The sequence below is a fragment of the Grammomys surdaster genome, unplaced genomic scaffold (genome assembly GCF_004785775.1).
Source record: "Grammomys surdaster isolate TR1022 unplaced genomic scaffold, NIH_TR_1.0 137, whole genome shotgun sequence".
NCBI classification, from domain to species: Eukaryota; Metazoa; Chordata; class Mammalia; order Rodentia; family Muridae; genus Grammomys; species Grammomys surdaster.
In genome coordinates this window covers 15,789,377-15,805,402 of record NW_021604595.1, presented here as the reverse complement: position 1 = coordinate 15,805,402, position 16,026 = coordinate 15,789,377, and the positions used below count along the sequence as shown (strand labels likewise).

At 44.0% G+C, this 16,026-nt stretch overlaps 2 protein-coding genes across 2 annotated transcripts in view; one reads left to right on the top strand and one right to left on the bottom strand.

The window, feature by feature from the left end:
* Positions 1-13,385, top strand: part of Bphl (biphenyl hydrolase like) — a 34,796-nt gene extending 21,411 nt beyond the window's left edge. The window contains exons 5-7 of the mRNA XM_028763258.1: positions 2,001-2,132; positions 5,264-5,387; positions 12,994-13,385. Coding sequence (XP_028619091.1) covers positions 2,001-2,132; positions 5,264-5,387; positions 12,994-13,081 — 344 coding nt within the window. The 3' untranslated portion in view covers positions 13,082-13,385. The remainder of the gene's footprint in view (positions 1-2,000; positions 2,133-5,263; positions 5,388-12,993) is intronic.
* A 225-nt stretch (positions 13,386-13,610) lies between these two features.
* Positions 13,611-16,026, bottom strand: part of LOC114617634 (tubulin beta-2A chain) — a 3,581-nt gene continuing 1,165 nt past the window's right edge. The window contains exons 2-4 of the mRNA XM_028763257.1: positions 15,912-16,020; positions 15,523-15,633; positions 13,611-14,864 (exon numbers count right to left, since the gene is read on the bottom strand). Of these exons, the coding sequence (XP_028619090.1) occupies positions 13,804-14,864; positions 15,523-15,633; positions 15,912-16,020 (1,281 nt within the window). The 3' untranslated portion in view covers positions 13,611-13,803. The remainder of the gene's footprint in view (positions 14,865-15,522; positions 15,634-15,911; positions 16,021-16,026) is intronic.

Genomic DNA, 16,026 nt, shown 5'->3' with positions numbered 1-16,026 from the left:
GTCTTGCTAGCCTCTTTCCTACTCTGCCTACTCTCTATTACTTATTCTGAAATCTGCCCCCTCTTAATTTTTTAACCAACTTAAATACACCCCTCTCTGAAATCTTTCCCATTTTACCAAGCAGTTCAACCATCTTAGTCTCTGCAGTCAACTCGCTCTGAACATCTAGACCAATTTTCAGAGGCAGAGGTAGGCATCTTCTTCAGAAGGCAATATAGCTATAAATCACAATGATTTCCTGCATTTGAGTATTTCAATTCAGAGAGTATACCTTGAGAGTGTACCAGGTGCTGGGTGCTGTCAGTACTCTGCAGAAAATACTATCTGATGTCAGTGGGTATTACTGGTGTGACCTTTGTGGTATGTCCTTAACAATGCATGGGTTAGACATTTTCATACACAGCATTTAATATGTTCAAGAGCACCAGGATCTTGACCACAGTGCTTAAGGAACTACAGAAAAGATCAAATGGAGTAAATCACATTTGCTGTGTTATTTTAAAGGTAGAGGTTAGCTCTTATTTTTCCTATGAATTAATCATTTATAATATGGTTTATAACTTAATAGTTATCTCTACACACTCTCTTGAACAGAACTTACATTCATCATTTGTTTGTTTCTCAGTGTGCCAGAAAAACTTCTTTAAATAGCTATCCCTGTACCACATCTATAGTTCAATCAACCATGGCCAAAAAAAGAAAAAGAAAAATTGAAAAATAAATTACCTTTGCTTTGAATGTACAGACTTTTTGGTCATGATTTTCCTAAACAATATAGTATGCTACTTGTATAGCATTTAAATTACATGAGTTAAAATTAAATAATGTAGAGATGGTTTAATATTTGGGAGATCCTGTGTCAATTTTGTGCATATTCTCTGCAATTTTGTGTGATGGGCTGGAGCACCCACAGAGTTTGGAGTCCATAGTCCTAGAAAGAGTCCCCTCTCTATGTTATGTGACAAAACATTTTCTGGAGAAATACAACACACATGTCTACTCACCTGAAATAAGGACCCTATGACAAACCAATGTATGGATATCACAAAAGTCCAACTGGATGAACCATGAGTTTATTTGGGTTAGTTCCAAAGAATAGAAATGATTTAAAGACAGCTGCATCACCACGTCCTCTCCAGTGTGGGTAACAGCTCACCTAGAGTATACTACACTGCCCACAGGTGATTCAACAGGTTGGAGACAGTCCTTTCCAGGTGTCTCAGTGAGTCCAAATCTCTTCCAGGCAATTTGGCTGTTTTCTGCTTTTTGTAGGGTGCCTAGTAAATCTTGTCAGTTTCAGGGACATCCTGATGCTATTTTGAGTAGTTAACCTTCCTGCTTAAGGAGATTTCTCCAGGAAGAAATGTTTCAATCTTGGAGGAAATTGTTACACCATTCTGTAGCTGAATGCCTCCAGGATTAAATCTTAGCTACTCTATTCTTGCAACAATTACAAAGATAAAAAGAAGAAAGAGGAAATAGAACTAAATGAGGAACTAAAAGATAACTATAATGTCATTGTTACTCTAGAGACACAAATTAGAGAAATGTTTCCTTTTATCTTACCACTTTAACAGAAAGCATTCAACTCGGTTCTGATTTCATTCGTTCACTAATGATTTATCATGTTATTCTAGTGGGAGATCCAGCAGAGTATCTGATATGCAGCAAGGCATAAACCAAAACCCTTGCACTGAGACCCCATCCCGAAAGAGGGATAGGCAGTCAGGCATAAGGCAGAAAGCCCTGCCAAGCAGTGAGAAGTGCTAAGCAGTGCAGATGGAGGAGAAAGTCACAGAGGGCATTTGGGCGGGTGGGGCTCTCTAACTTCTGAGCAGAGACCTAGAGGATGTGAGTGAACCAGGCCCGTGCTGGAGGAAAGTCTTCCCAGAAGGAGGGATGTGGGAGTGAGACCCAGAGGTGGCCTGGACTTGACTTACTTCCAGGTAATATCTCAGTGTGAGACTGGACTCATCCTTATTCACACTTTGGTTTTTCAGGTATCCGAGATGTTTCTAACTGGGGTGAGAAGACAAGGAAACCCTTGGAAGCCTTATATGGATATGACTACTTTGCCAAAACCTGTGACAAGTGGGTAGATGCTATAAACCAGTTTAAACATCTACCAGAGGGTACGTTCCATGGACTAATGGTTCCTTTGCTAATTGCAGGGCAGGCTTGAGTTCTTCCCTTGTCTTCCCAGCATCCTTCCCTGATAAATAAACCCCACTGTAAACCCCACCCATTAATCTCTACACTGTGAACAAGGACACTGGTTACAGTGCACAATGCGAGTCCTTGTGTAAGTAGTATAAATGCCAGATACGATCGTTCGAGTAAAGGTTTGTGTTGAAGCTGTAACAGCAGTCTCTTCACTTCCCTTCAGTCCTTTGCATATGTGTCTGCACAAATCTGTTCTCCAGAAAACCTCTGTCTGTACGTTGTAATTGAAGAAGAGGGTATTAGAAAGAGAGCCAGCATAGAGACATTTTTCCCCTGTCTGAGCGGCTCCACCCTCTACTCATTTTACATCTAGGACAAAGCAGGAAGAAATCTCCGCCATGATCTTTAGTCCCAGCAGAGCCACGAGGGGGATGAGATTGTTCAACTTTCTTTCCATCTTCAGAACCAAGTGATGTAACCTTACCTATGGTCAAATACCTCCTTTTGTTTATCTGAAAAATTAACAAGATTCCCAGCAAGAATTAACATCCTTAAGTTTATTGTTACATTTTTAAACACAAACATATGTGTTTAATCAGCTTTCTGTCACCAGGACAAATGTCTGAGATAATCAGCTCACAGAGAGGAAAGGTGTATTGTGACTTAGTTCTGGGGGTTTTCGTCTATGACTTGGGAAAACGACTGCCTTTAAGGCTGGGTGGTTCATTGAACCATAATAGGAGAGTTTGGCAAGGCAAAGCCATTTACCTCCTTGGCAAAAATGAAAAAGAGAGATAAACTCAAGTCTACCTCTCCTCCAAAGGCACAGCCCCAATGACCTATGACCTTTCACTAAGCCCTGCCTCTTAAAGGTTCCACCACCTCCCTTCCTCTCCACACTCAGGAACAAGCTCTAACACCCGAGCTTTGGGGAACACTAAGATCCAAACTGCAGCAAACTGCTCCAGATCACTCTATTGACGCCTTTCTTCTTTATGTCTTTGTAATTGCTACAAGAATAGAGTATCTACGATTTAATCCCGGGGACATTCAGTTACAGAGTGCTTGGGTCTGAAAGGACAGTCTAATCTATTAGGTAATCCTTTCCAGCATGAATCACCTGTAACGTCAATGCTTCTGCAATGAAAGGGACTTTGGAAATGTCACATGTCTGGTTTAAGTTCAACAGAACAAATCCGTGCCTTACAGTGTCCTGTTGAAATGCAGTCTCCATGCATAGTAACAAATCTTTAAAATGTGTCTCCTTGTACCTTAAAATAACAGAAAAAAAATGCCACAAAGCCACATGAGACAGCTCTCCATGACAGTGTAAAACTTGTTAAATTGACAGTTCAGAAACACATCCTGACTAGAAAATCCAATATGGAGATCATCTTACAGCAGACTTAGTTCATCTCTCTTCTGTATTTACTGGTCTAACAGGAGTCTTTTGTCCATGGCTGTGTGTTCAGGTTTACAGACATTTGGTCTGGCATGGATGATTACACAGCTGTGGGGTCACCCAGGCCTGAGTTTCAGGTCCTGACTTGCTGTCAGGATGGCTTTGTGCAGTGACTTGGTTTCTGGAGAACATACTAATACCTACCTCATAAAGGTTTGGGGGGAGTTAAGTGAGATAGTATACATTCAGCTATGGTAGAAAGCTACAGATGTCTATCATAAAAGTGCTATTACTGTTATAAAATAAAGCATCTAATTTACAAATGTTTACTGGTATGGAGTGAGTTAAAATGTAAGTACTAGCCTAGCATGGTGGCTTGTGCCTTTAATCACGGCACTTTGGCAGAGACAAGTAAATCTGTGATGTTGAGGCCAGCCTGGTTTGCATAGTGAGTACCAGTCCAGCAAAAAAAAAAAAAAAAAAAAAGTGTAAGTGTTGCAAGCATTAGCAGATCCTGCTGCAGCAAGTGGTGGCAGAGCTGGCTTTCATCGGTGTCACCTCAGACAGCTGGCAGGTGTGTGCTGCCCAGTGACTGGAGAGGAGCGCTTCAGAGACCCAGTCAACTGGTGACTCTCCCTTGAAGGAGAGCAATCCCCAACCAAAGAGAAGGGCAGGGGCCTGTCGACCCTAGGTAGTGCCACAGGTACTGGATCCCAGCCAGCTCGGTGCTATAGGACCTTCCTTTCAGTACAGGCAGAGATGGGAGGGGAGTGAAGGAAGGAGCTGCTGGGGTGGATACCCAGAACCTTCGGCACCGCTGACCATATGGGCAGCCTCATAACAGTCATGGGCAACTGTGATTATTGCTGTTTGAGACTGAAGCTCTAGCTGGCAAGGAGCCACCAAGGTGTAGTCGTCAGGAGTGTCATAAAGGCGCAAGCACTAAAGAGTTGCTTGTGTTCTCCATACAGGCTAACTTCACTGTGAAAGTCCCCACACCCTGAAGGCTGGCTAGGCTTCAGCCACTGAAGCACAAACTCAAGGGAAAAGGCTTCAGATGCCAGATATTCTCCGTGACTGACAGGTTGTCTCTGTTACTATAAGACTTGTGAGGATGTCGTTTGCTTATTTGATTTCTCTATCATTTTATGTGAACAATGAACTTAACTCAAGAAAAGCTGTTTATTTACTAGTAGAGCATCAACACAAGCAGACAGAGCACAGGAAAAGAAGAGCAAAGCCTAATATTAATACTGGAAGAAACCCCAGATCAGGTTGCTTCCGGTGACAGAAAAGCCAAGATGCAGAGGGATGTGTATGTCAGTAGATTATAGAATACCTAAGATAACAGAAAAGTGTTTAACTTACTTCGGCTTGTTGTAGAGGTTCCAGCCAATGAACCAGCGGCCATATTGCTTTGCATCTGTGGTGAGGCAGCTAGTCACTTCCCAAGTCAAAGAGCAGAAGGGAAGAGAGGACAGGCTAGGGTTCCACAGTCCCCTTCAGGTGTATTTCCCCAGTGATTAAGGATGTCCCACAAGGCTATATTCTGAGGCTGTCACTGCTTCCTAATGGCGCCTCTCTGGGGACTCAGCCTTTGGTGCCTTTGGAAGCATTGCTGTCCAAAGTCTAGCAGCAGCGCGTCTCTGCAGAGTGACTGTGCTGAGGCAGTTGACTCCCTGTGATCTTGTCTCTCAGGTAACATCTGCCGGCACTTGCTGCCCCAGATCCAGTGCCCTACCCTCATTGTGCACGGGGAGAAGGACCCATTGGTCCCACGTTTTCATGCTGACTTCCTTCTCAAGCATGTGAAAGGGTCACGGTAAGTCTCCTTACAGCTTCACATCTTCTGGGCACCACAAAGCCTCTGAGGAAAGAAGAGAAGCCATAGGAAGGAAAAGACATAGGAGAAGGGTAGTTTAAGATACATGTTCCTCATTTGGCCAGAGAGTACCACAGAGCTGAGAGTACCACAGGCACAGAGGACCTGAGATCTGAGCTCTGGGGATCTACAACAGAAGGATTCTGGTAAATGTCTTTGAGCACAGTGAGGCCAGCGTGTTCCCAGGCACTGAGTCCTGTAACAAGAATGTCACATTAGATCTGTAGCAAGCACTGGTAACTACTCGGTATGCCTTGGGATTTTTAGTTCATTTAAAAACAATAACAATAAAAGCATTCGTAAAACCAAACCAAGAAACCGAATTATCCTTTCGTAGCCAACTACATAGATACAGTCATATACTGTATGAATATCAACTCTGAAACTTTTTTCTCACTAAAATTATATTATAAAACTTTACAAGTCATAGCCACCTTAAATATGTACTCAGCCCCTTCATGTACCTGAGTCCCTGAAGCCCAGAAGGGAAAGCTGGCCCCCTAACAGCTCCACTACCTGTGAGTCCCCTCTGTGTATCTTAACAGTGGGCTTCTCTGGGGATTTGGAAATAAGGGGAGAGGTGTTTTTATTCCACAATAAAATACAATTACATAGCAATTCATATATCCATATCTCTATGAGCTATATGCATATATTTGTAATTTTACATTGAAAGACCTCTCTTCATTCTTCACGGTCTACTACATTCTTCTGTATCAGTTCAACCTCGAATTAGGCAAATGAAAGAATATGAGCAGAAATGGCATCCACTTTGAGAAGAATGTAGAGTAGGTGAAAAATAAAGGTAGAAGTTACATTGACATTACACTGTGAGTAAACATGGAATACTTTTGCAAAAATTTAGAAGTCCATAATAAATACAGCATTTTCAAACTTGACTTTTATAAAATTATAAAATTATGAGCCATGGTTGTAGCACAAAATTCAAATATCTCATATTCTTATTAACCTCCCAGATGTTTTCTGCGCACCTCTGGAGTAAGAATTTTGGTTTCTTTAAAAACATAAGTTTTATAAGAATGTGTTTTCATTTTAATTCCAGATGTGCAGTGTTGGGCTGCTTCAGACTGTCCACGGCAGCTGACTGATTTGCCCTATGCTTTAACAGGGGCATGATTTTGCCAGCTGAAGATAGTTTCTGCAAGTGTGTGATACTTGGAATTCTGGGGACTTCTCAGAGGCTATATACATGCTAGGGCCCAAGAGAAGGGGCTGGTTGGCCAGCTGGCGGTTGGATGTGGTTTATCAAGTGGTCATGTGCAAAGACCTTCTTTTCATCAAGAGATGAAAAGAAAAAATTAGATATCCTGATGGCAAGATCAAACTTGCCTTAAGGAGCTCAGTGCCCCTAATCAGCAGGAAGTTGTCTAATGATTTTCCCCTTTCCCCTCTATTCTTTCCCTCCTACCTAATGTTAGGGATTGAAAGGGCAGAAGAAGAGGGGTGGAGAAGAGTGGAAGAAAAAAAGAACCCACAAAGTAGCCACAACTCCAGTTACACACCTCAGTTTCTATGTTTTATTTTAATTTTATACATTTAGAGTGAGCAATATGTTTCCATGTAACTTTTTTTTTCTTTTTTCTTTTTTCTTTTTTCTTTTTGTTTTTTTGGTTTTTTGAGACAGGGTTTCTCTGTGTAGTCCTGGCTGTCCTGGAACTCACTTTGTAGACCAGGCTGGCCTCGAACTCCGCCTGCCTCTGCCTCCCAATTTCTGGGATTAAAGGCGTGAGCCACCACCGCCCAGCTCCATGTAACATTTTATATTTTAAAGATATTTTACTTATTATACTTCACTATAAACTTAGAGAAAATAGTTCCATTTTGTAGATGAGAATTCAAGGCCAGTTGATGTTAAACAGTGTGTCAAGCCATTTAGTTGGTTAATGACAAGTCCAAGATTTTCCTAAAACAGAGCTTTTCCTCACCATAGCAAAACTGCCTCCTATGAACATTCCATTAGAGAGGTGCTAGGTAGCCTAGTTAATTGTTTTCTGCTTCAGAAATGACCTTTTTTTCCTACCCTGTCTCTCATTATAAATGCAGAGTCTTCCCTTAAAAAACCAAGCTCATTAAATATCTGTCTCTAAAATAGTTTTGCCTAGGAATTCTGTTCCAAACCTATCTCCTAGCAACAGAATACATCAATATTGAAGAAAAATATGCCCTTCCTGTGCATTTGGTGGAAAATCATTTTCTTAAATCATTTTCCTTTGGAACTGACTGGGTTGGAGGTAAAATGTTATTAGCAACGGTTCTCTAAAAAATGATCTGTATTTTCCACTCCTTTTGCTAAAAGAGCCTTTTATGTTGGGTGGGAACCTACAAGACAGTGGCTGACTTCTTTGGGATCCCAGAGGAAGAAACTTGGTTCAGAGCGCAGCTAACCCCTACTGGGCATCTGCTGTGAGGCAGGACAGTAGCACACCTTGCCAGACATGCATTTAACTACACTTAAAAGCATTTCCTGTGCTCACAGGTTTATTTTTTCCAAGAAGCACTTACTATGGATGAGTCACACCATTGGTGCTTTTGCTGTCTTGGAAGGAGACCAGCCTCCAGCTTTGCCAATCTGTCTCCTTCCCTTCGTCTCTCTCTTTACAGGAGAGGAATTGTAATCTCTCAAAAGCAAAGAGGCCTTTGTTTTAAGTTTTTAGTTTTAGCAGCTGCATTTCTCCCCAAGAAGCTCTTGTGTAAAATCCATGGTAGGAGCTGTTCTGACTGCAGCAGTGAGGTAAACAGACCCTGTCTTTGGAGTCCTCCTGCCCTGACCCTAGTTTCAGGGCTCCTGTCTAGCCAGACCTCCCTCCAGGCTTATAGGCTTCTTGTCTGCCTTTCTTGTCTGCCAACCTCTGGGTGGACACTTCCCATTACAGCCAACCCCAGCAGCTATCTGGAAATCTTGTCAAGTGTTAATTGGCACCCATCCTACTCTAGAGCTGATGTGAAGAGCCTCTTGGAGGCAGCTGAGCTGGACTGGCTGGAGAGAATGGGAGAGCACAGCAAGGTCAAGCCTCTGTGCTGTGAACCAGCTAGCTTGGCTTGGTTCAGTGAAGTTAGAGAGTTTCTGCCTTAGCTGTCCTCCAAGAAAGACTCTCAACTCTGCAGTAATATCAGAGCATCCTTGCCTTCCCATGTGCAGTTCAGAGTTCGCTAAACTACGTGAACTTCTCAACCCTTTATTATGAATGAGGGTCTGCGGCATAGGAGATGCTTTCGCCCAGCTGTAGGCTGATGTAAACGTTCCAGGCATGTTTAAGGTAGGAAAGGCTAAGCTGTGGTGTTTGGCAATGTAGATATATTAGGTACATTTTTGTTGTTGTTGTTTTGTTTTGTTTGTTTGTTTGTTTTTTGGGTTTTTTTTGTCTTTTGTTGTTCCAGACATAGCTTCTCTGTGAAGCTCTGACCATGTAGACCAGGCTGGCCTTGAACCTAGAAATCCACCTGCCTCTGCCTCCCTGAGTGCTAGGATTAAAGGTATGGACCACCACTGCACAGCTGATACATTTTTTAATTTATGGTATTTCATTTTAATTTTTTTCTACATTGCTGGGCATAAGGTCAGGGCATTTTGCCTCAAAGCAACACCCCCAGCCTCAATACGGTCAACACATGGCAGCTTTATGAAGACATGACTCCATTACAACACAAACAGCCATCTTCCCTAGCTCTAGAGTTCAGGATGGAGCTGGTGGCGGAGTCCCTGATCCCCAGCTCATAGACAGTCTTCCCTCTGATCCTGTGACCCACTTGGCCTTTTTTATAAAGTCACTGACCATAACGGATGAGTATATCACCATAATTTGAACCAAGTCACTTCCTCAGAGATACTGAGATTGCAGCATATGACGGGGATGGGGATCATTCCATGAGTGTTTTTGAGGGGGCTTCAGATCTCAGGAATTAACCCAAATCAGAATCTGCATTTCAGCTCCAGCGACAAGCCTCCATGCCCCTTCCTCCCTTCCTGCCAGTCCAGTACACTTATCCTGCATGTCATGGCTCAGCATCTCCCCCTCAGGGAAGCTGCCTTACCCCACAGTCACATGGTTCCTTATTCATAGCTTTTTAAACAGCTCTCAACATGTGATTTGATTTTTATCCCATTGAATAGCTCTCTCTGATCTAATCTAGCATATTTTAAAGGCTCTGTTGGGGGAGGGAGAACGTAGATAGGAAGGCAGAAAACATGTGCAAAGCAGGAGCAGTAGGCACCCAGAGGTTAGACTCTGCAGTGGCCCAGCTACGTGGTCAGGCAGCCCAGCAAGCAGGAGAAAAGAGGCATAAAAATCAGTGTTTACAGGATGACATTGCAGGGTTGTATCAGCCAAAGGGGGAACCTAAGGGAGAAGTCTCTGGAAATGGAAGGGTGCTAAATAGCATTTGTGACGTTGGGATTAAGAACACTGGAGTGCCATTTGACTGTGTGCCCTCAAGCATTGCACATGACATCTTTAGCTTGTTTTCTGGTGTGTAAAACGCAGGTGCTAGGTAGCTTCTCAAGCTGACCTTCAACAGACTGAACCAGCTCTACTCACACTAGGGAGGGCAATAATTACCATACTCAGTCTATAGATTCAGGTTTGACTGTCATCCCCAAACACACTCAGGCACAACGACAATAATATCTAGTTAAACACCAGAGCACCCTGAGTCCCAGTCAAGTTAATATGTGAAATTAACCATGGCTATGGGGAAGGGCTGACGGGCACATGCTCCCCTCCAGGGTTCTAGATCTTGAGGAGGCGCTCCTGGAGGTTATGTTAGTGGAGTTATGTGACAGGAGTGGCCATCTAGGTATGTAGTAGACTAGTTACTGTCTTCTTATCCTGGTCACTGAAGGGAGGGAAGCCCTCTTCCTGCTGCTTCCTTGGTTCTCCAAGTCTAGTCGCCAATGTGAGATGCCCCAGCCTGCTGGAGCAGTGTGAACTGGAACATGACCGTGGAGCCAGTTCACACTAGCAATGGGGTTCCTTTACTCAGCCAGATAACAAGACCAGCGTCCTGAAGGAGGGAGAGGCTGATGTAAGGCACCTGCTACAGCCCATGCTTATATACATCATCTTGCTGGGAGTTACCACCACCACCACCACCAGCAGCCCCCCATGCCCTGATGACTTCACTGTAAATGTTCATGGCTTTTCTATGCCCAACCAAGTTCTGAAATAATGAAATGGAGACTTGGTGTATTTATTAATAAGCTTCTTGCACTACATCTGGGCAGGTTCTCATCTACTCTAACCTGAACATGCTGGCCTGGCCTATTTCTCAGCCATGTGGTGACCTGGCCAATTTTTAGGTTCATTAGACACTAAGAGTGTTGTCATGCTCATTCAGAGTGAAGATGCTACAGCATGTTCTTTAGGTCCCATCACTATTAGCACTTGCAGCTTCATTTGAAAGCCAAGAACAGCAAGAGTGAGGACAAAAGGGTAATACGGCAAGATCAGCATGACTGAGGGGCTGAGTCAGCAGAGCTCAGATGACCCAGGTGTACCCCAACGTAACAGCCTCTCCCCAAGAACTCTAGAATCTTTTTCTGAAGACACCACATGCTACAGGACCACTGCCTTGCAGGCTCCTTCACTGGCATCTGAGCCATGTGTCTAGTGGTAGGCTTTCCTACTAGTTTTCCTGAAGAATGTGATTGTTTGAAAGCCACTCAGTGAGGCATGTGTATCCTTTTATTGTCTGGGGAAGAACTGGGTCAGCAGCAGAGTAGCTTCCTGGCCAAGTGTTTATGCCTGGCTGTTCTGGTCCTCTTCCCAAGAGGATTCACAGTAGGCTCCACACAGAATGAAGGGAGGATGATTTTCTTTCTACTTTCATCTGTCCATCTACCCACCCACCTATTCATCCATCATACGTCCATCCCTCGCTGTCCGTCATGCACTCATCAGCTGTCCACCCACGCATCCATTAATACACAAATATACCCATCCGGCATCTAAGGTAGTTCTCTCATACTTTTAATATAATGAATCTCATGTTTACTTTCCCAAGATCTAGGGACGCTGTAGAAAAACTGTAGGCTTCATCAGGCTTCACCACATTGCTTAAAAAAAGGGATCCGAAGCTGTTTTTAATGGAAACAGGCAAATCGTAGAAATGGGGCAGAACAGGTGGCAGCTGAGTTGGCATCTCTAGATGTACTTCAGGATGGTCAGGCCAGGTTTTCTTGGCTTCTGAATCCACCTTAATTAAGATAAATGATCATAGTTTGGCCTATACTTGTCCTTCTGTTACCTCAGTATCCTGGGAAGCTGAGTCTTTTCTGTGTCCTGAAACCTGCAGCTTTGAGCATTGTTGGAACTCCATTCCTGGGTGGTGGAGCTGGATTATCATTGGGGCTGTTATAATTTATCCCTTTAAGAAGCACATTTTAAACCTAAATATTCTGGTTATTATTACTAGGCATTATTAACATTACAGCAGCCCCTAAAAGAGACCAACGGTATATATTTTATTTTACATTTGATTGTCTTGGTTGTCCTATCCCTGTCATAGGCACACCAGAGTTGCAAGAGACTCAGCATCTTCTGAGGAGGGCTGCCTTACTCCAGATTCCTCCCACTGAATGGCTGAGAGCTTCAGCCTTCCCGCTAAGAGATCAGAGAAGTACAGAATGTAGTCAATGGAATTTTTCTCCAGTCTAATTCCTTCAATGCCCAGTTGTCATTGTAGACAACATGGCTTTATCTTCGGCTTGGCCGCCTAAAAGCTTTGTTTAAACTTTATTTCTACACTTTAGAAGCTACTAAATAAAATAGATTTTTTAGTCTTTTTTTTTTTAAGATTGCAAATCAGTCTCCTTAGACTAAAATGACGTTAAATGGGAAAAAAGCCATTCCAGGACAGAGGGCTCCACCAAAGACATGATATGACAGCTACAGCAGAGGTTCTGCACACGTGGCTGCTGATGAGCCCCGGACACCCACCCACAATTCCTAAGGCATTTCTTCTCTGTCTGCTGGCCACCATCGGGCTTATTTGCTCTGTACTCTGAACATGACAGGGTGCCTTGGAACCTTGAATGAAGGCTGCTACTGGCCGAGAATTCCTATTTGGCTTGCCCACTATCACTATACAGATACCCCACCACCAAAAAAAGAGCTCACCTGTATGACTCAGTGAATTCTGACCATCTCTTATTATTGTCACCTTTTCTTTTGAAGCATTAGGGTTACAGCCAATCACTGTCACCCTTATTATTTTTTAGTCATTTTCTCAGTAGTCTTTTAAAAAACAAGTTGGTTAAAAATAGACTTTTAAAGTAATTACCAGATCACCATCCCCACTGTTTTCCAGTCAAACCTTTATGTACCTGATGTGATTCCAAACCTATTGTCACTGTTCGGTGAAGACCATATGGTTTACCTCTGGGGTGTTCAGAACTTCCAAGGGAGTTCACCCTGACATTCACATTCTTGGAAACTTTATTTGGTTCTCCAAGATTCTCATCAACTGCTGCAGAGGGAAAAGCATTTTTAATATATACCACTGATCAAAAGTTTGCTTTGTTTCATAGGTTGCATCTGATGCCAGAAGGCAGGCATAGCCTACACCTACGCTTTGCAGATGAATTCAACAGGCTGGTAGAAGACTTTCTACAGTGAAAGTCCAGGAAACCTCTGGTATCCAGGAGATTCTATATTGAAGGATCATGTCATTGCCTGTTACCTGGATGCTCCAAAATGCCTTCCCTTGCTTTCACCTCACCTCACAGACAGGCCTGGAGGCTCTCTGCCTTCCCCGCAATGTGACTCTTTGCAAGAAGAAAAAATAGCATATCCAAATCTGCTTATAGCTTCAATCGCTGCAAAAAAATGAACATTAGCATTTTTAACATTAATTTTCTATCATTGTCTTAAAAATAAATTCTTACCATGATTTGTTTTCAAATAAATTTTATGGGAAACATTTGTAGTGTTCCTGTTTGCTATTTTAGGACTTCTTAAATATAGAACATACTTTTATTGTCTGAGAGTTAATAGCCTTTACCTTAGTCCTAGATTTGGCAAGTTCATAGGGTACCTGGAATGCTAATGCTTAAAAAACTAACCAGAAAGTCCCATGATACTAATACACCCTGAGGGTTTCTATTTCAAAAAAAAAAAAATAGATGTTGAAGAGAAAAGGACCATAGATTTTATACACATGCTTTTTTATTCGTATAGATTTCTGAGACAATACTGTAATCTTGAAAGGAGGTTAACACTATTACATCAACAGTGAATTTCTGACAGAGGCAAACTGAGCACCATAATTTACAAATAGAAAGACCATGCTGGAGGACAACAGAAGTTCACTAAGGGTGCACAATGTATCTGAGAAGTTCTTAAGCCTCATCCTCGCCCTCCTCCTCCTCGAACTCGCCCTGCTCATCAGCCGTGGCATCCTGGTACTGTTGGTACTCAGACACCAGGTCATTCATGTTGCTCTCCGCCTCGGTGAACTCCATCTCGTCCATGCCCTCTCCCGTGTACCAGTGCAGGAAAGCCTTGCGCCGGAACATGGCAGTGAACTGCTCTGAGATGCGCTTGAACAGCTCCTGGATGGCAGTGCTGTTGCCAATAAAGGTGGCTGACATCTTGAGGCCACGAGGAGGGATGTCACACACAGCCGTCTTCACATTGTTGGGGATCCACTCCACGAAGTAGCTGCTGTTCTTGTTCTGCACGTTGAGCATCTGCTCATCCACCTCCTTCATGGACATGCGGCCACGGAAAATGGCGGCCACGGTCAGGTAGCGGCCATGGCGCGGGTCGCAGGCAGCCATCATGTTCTTGGAGTCGAACATCTGCTGGGTGAGCTCGGGCACTGTCAGGGCTCGGTACTGCTGGCTGCCCCTGCTGGTCAGAGGTGCAAAGCCTGGCATGAAGAAGTGCAGGCGTGGGAAGGGCACCATGTTCACAGCCAACTTGCGCAGGTCTGCGTTCAGCTGGCCTGGGAAGCGCAGGCAGGTGGTCACTCCACTCATGGTGGCTGACACCAGGTGGTTGAGATCGCCATAGGTGGGTGTGGTCAGCTTCAGGGTGCGGAAGCAGATGTCATACAGGGCTTCATTGTCAATGGAATAGGTTTCATCTGTGTTCTCTACCAGTTGGTGCACGGAGAGGGTGGCATTGTAGGGCTCCACCACAGTGTCAGAGACCTTGGGTGAGGGCATGACGCTGAAGGTGTTCATGATGCGGTCTGGGTACTCTTCTCTGATCTTGCTGATGAGCAGGGTCCCCATGCCTGAGCCAGTGCCTCCCCCCAGTGAGTGGGTCAGCTGGAAGCCCTGGAGACAGTCACAGCTTTCTGACTCCTTCCTCACCACATCCAGGACAGAGTCCACCAGCTCGGCGCCCTCTGTGTAGTGGCCCTTTGCCCAGTTATTTCCTGCTCCACTCTGGCCTGAAAGAGAAAAAGAGAATATTAGACACAGGAACCCAGGGTCCAAACTTTACAGTCCAAACTGTAAAGGAAAGGGAAGAAGTGGCCTTAGAGAACATTCAGTAGTCTTTTAGACAGGCTTTTATGGGGAGGAAATATTGTCAGTGTATCAGTGACCTCAAAAACCCTGGGGAGCATAATAAAGTAAGGATAAAGTTGAGGAAGAGGACACATTTTAACAATACTCAGTAGCTTCTAAACTTAAGCACAGAGAGCATTCTGTAAATACTCTGAATTAGGTATAATTAAAAGAGGCAGGGAAGACAGCTCTAAGCATTTGGGCTACACCTTGGTCACTGAAGTGGTTACCTGGCATCAGCAGTCCTTTGAAATTCCCTGCAGCCTGTGATGCCCTCTTTGAAGGCTTTCATCCTTTCTACCCCTCCCCCCAGAGGCTGCTCCTCACAGAGGCCTTGCATAGCCTCTACAGGCCCACACTCTCCTCTGAGCTGTCAAGAGTGACCACAGACATGATCTTGTCAGCTGCATAGGTTAGGCCAGGACTCGTGATCTGTGGGACACAGGCTTGGCTGGGTGCTGCACACAGAACTGTAAAGCTCACGGCTGCTAGGAAGGGAGTGAGTCATCTGGCCAGCTCTCATGGAGGGTAACAACATACCAAACACAAAGTTGTCTGGCCTGAAGATCTGGCCAAATGGTCCCGACCTCACAGAGTCCATGGTGCCTGGCTCCAGGTCCACTAGGATGGCCCGAGGTACATATTTGTTGCCTGTGGGGACAAGAGCTAACTTACAACTGGGTTTGGGAAAGGAGATGGATGTAGCAAAGAATTCATTACAGAAATTCCAGCACTGAGACAAAGGAGGAAAAAGAAAATGGAGACACAAAGCATGCAGAAGTCTTCAGGAATTATGAAGTGCTTTTTGTTGTTGTTGTTACAGCTGGCATTTTACATGAGTATGCAAAAAAGCATTTTCTTGTCAACATGCTGGTAGGCGGCTTCCTCTGCCACAGTATGGAAAGCAAGACTGACATCCAAACCCTTACCAGCAGCTTCATTGTAGTACACATTGATTCTCTCCAGCTGCAAGTCACTGTCGCCATGGTAACTGCCAGTGGGGTCGATGCCATGCTCATCGCTTATCACCTCCCAAAACTGAAA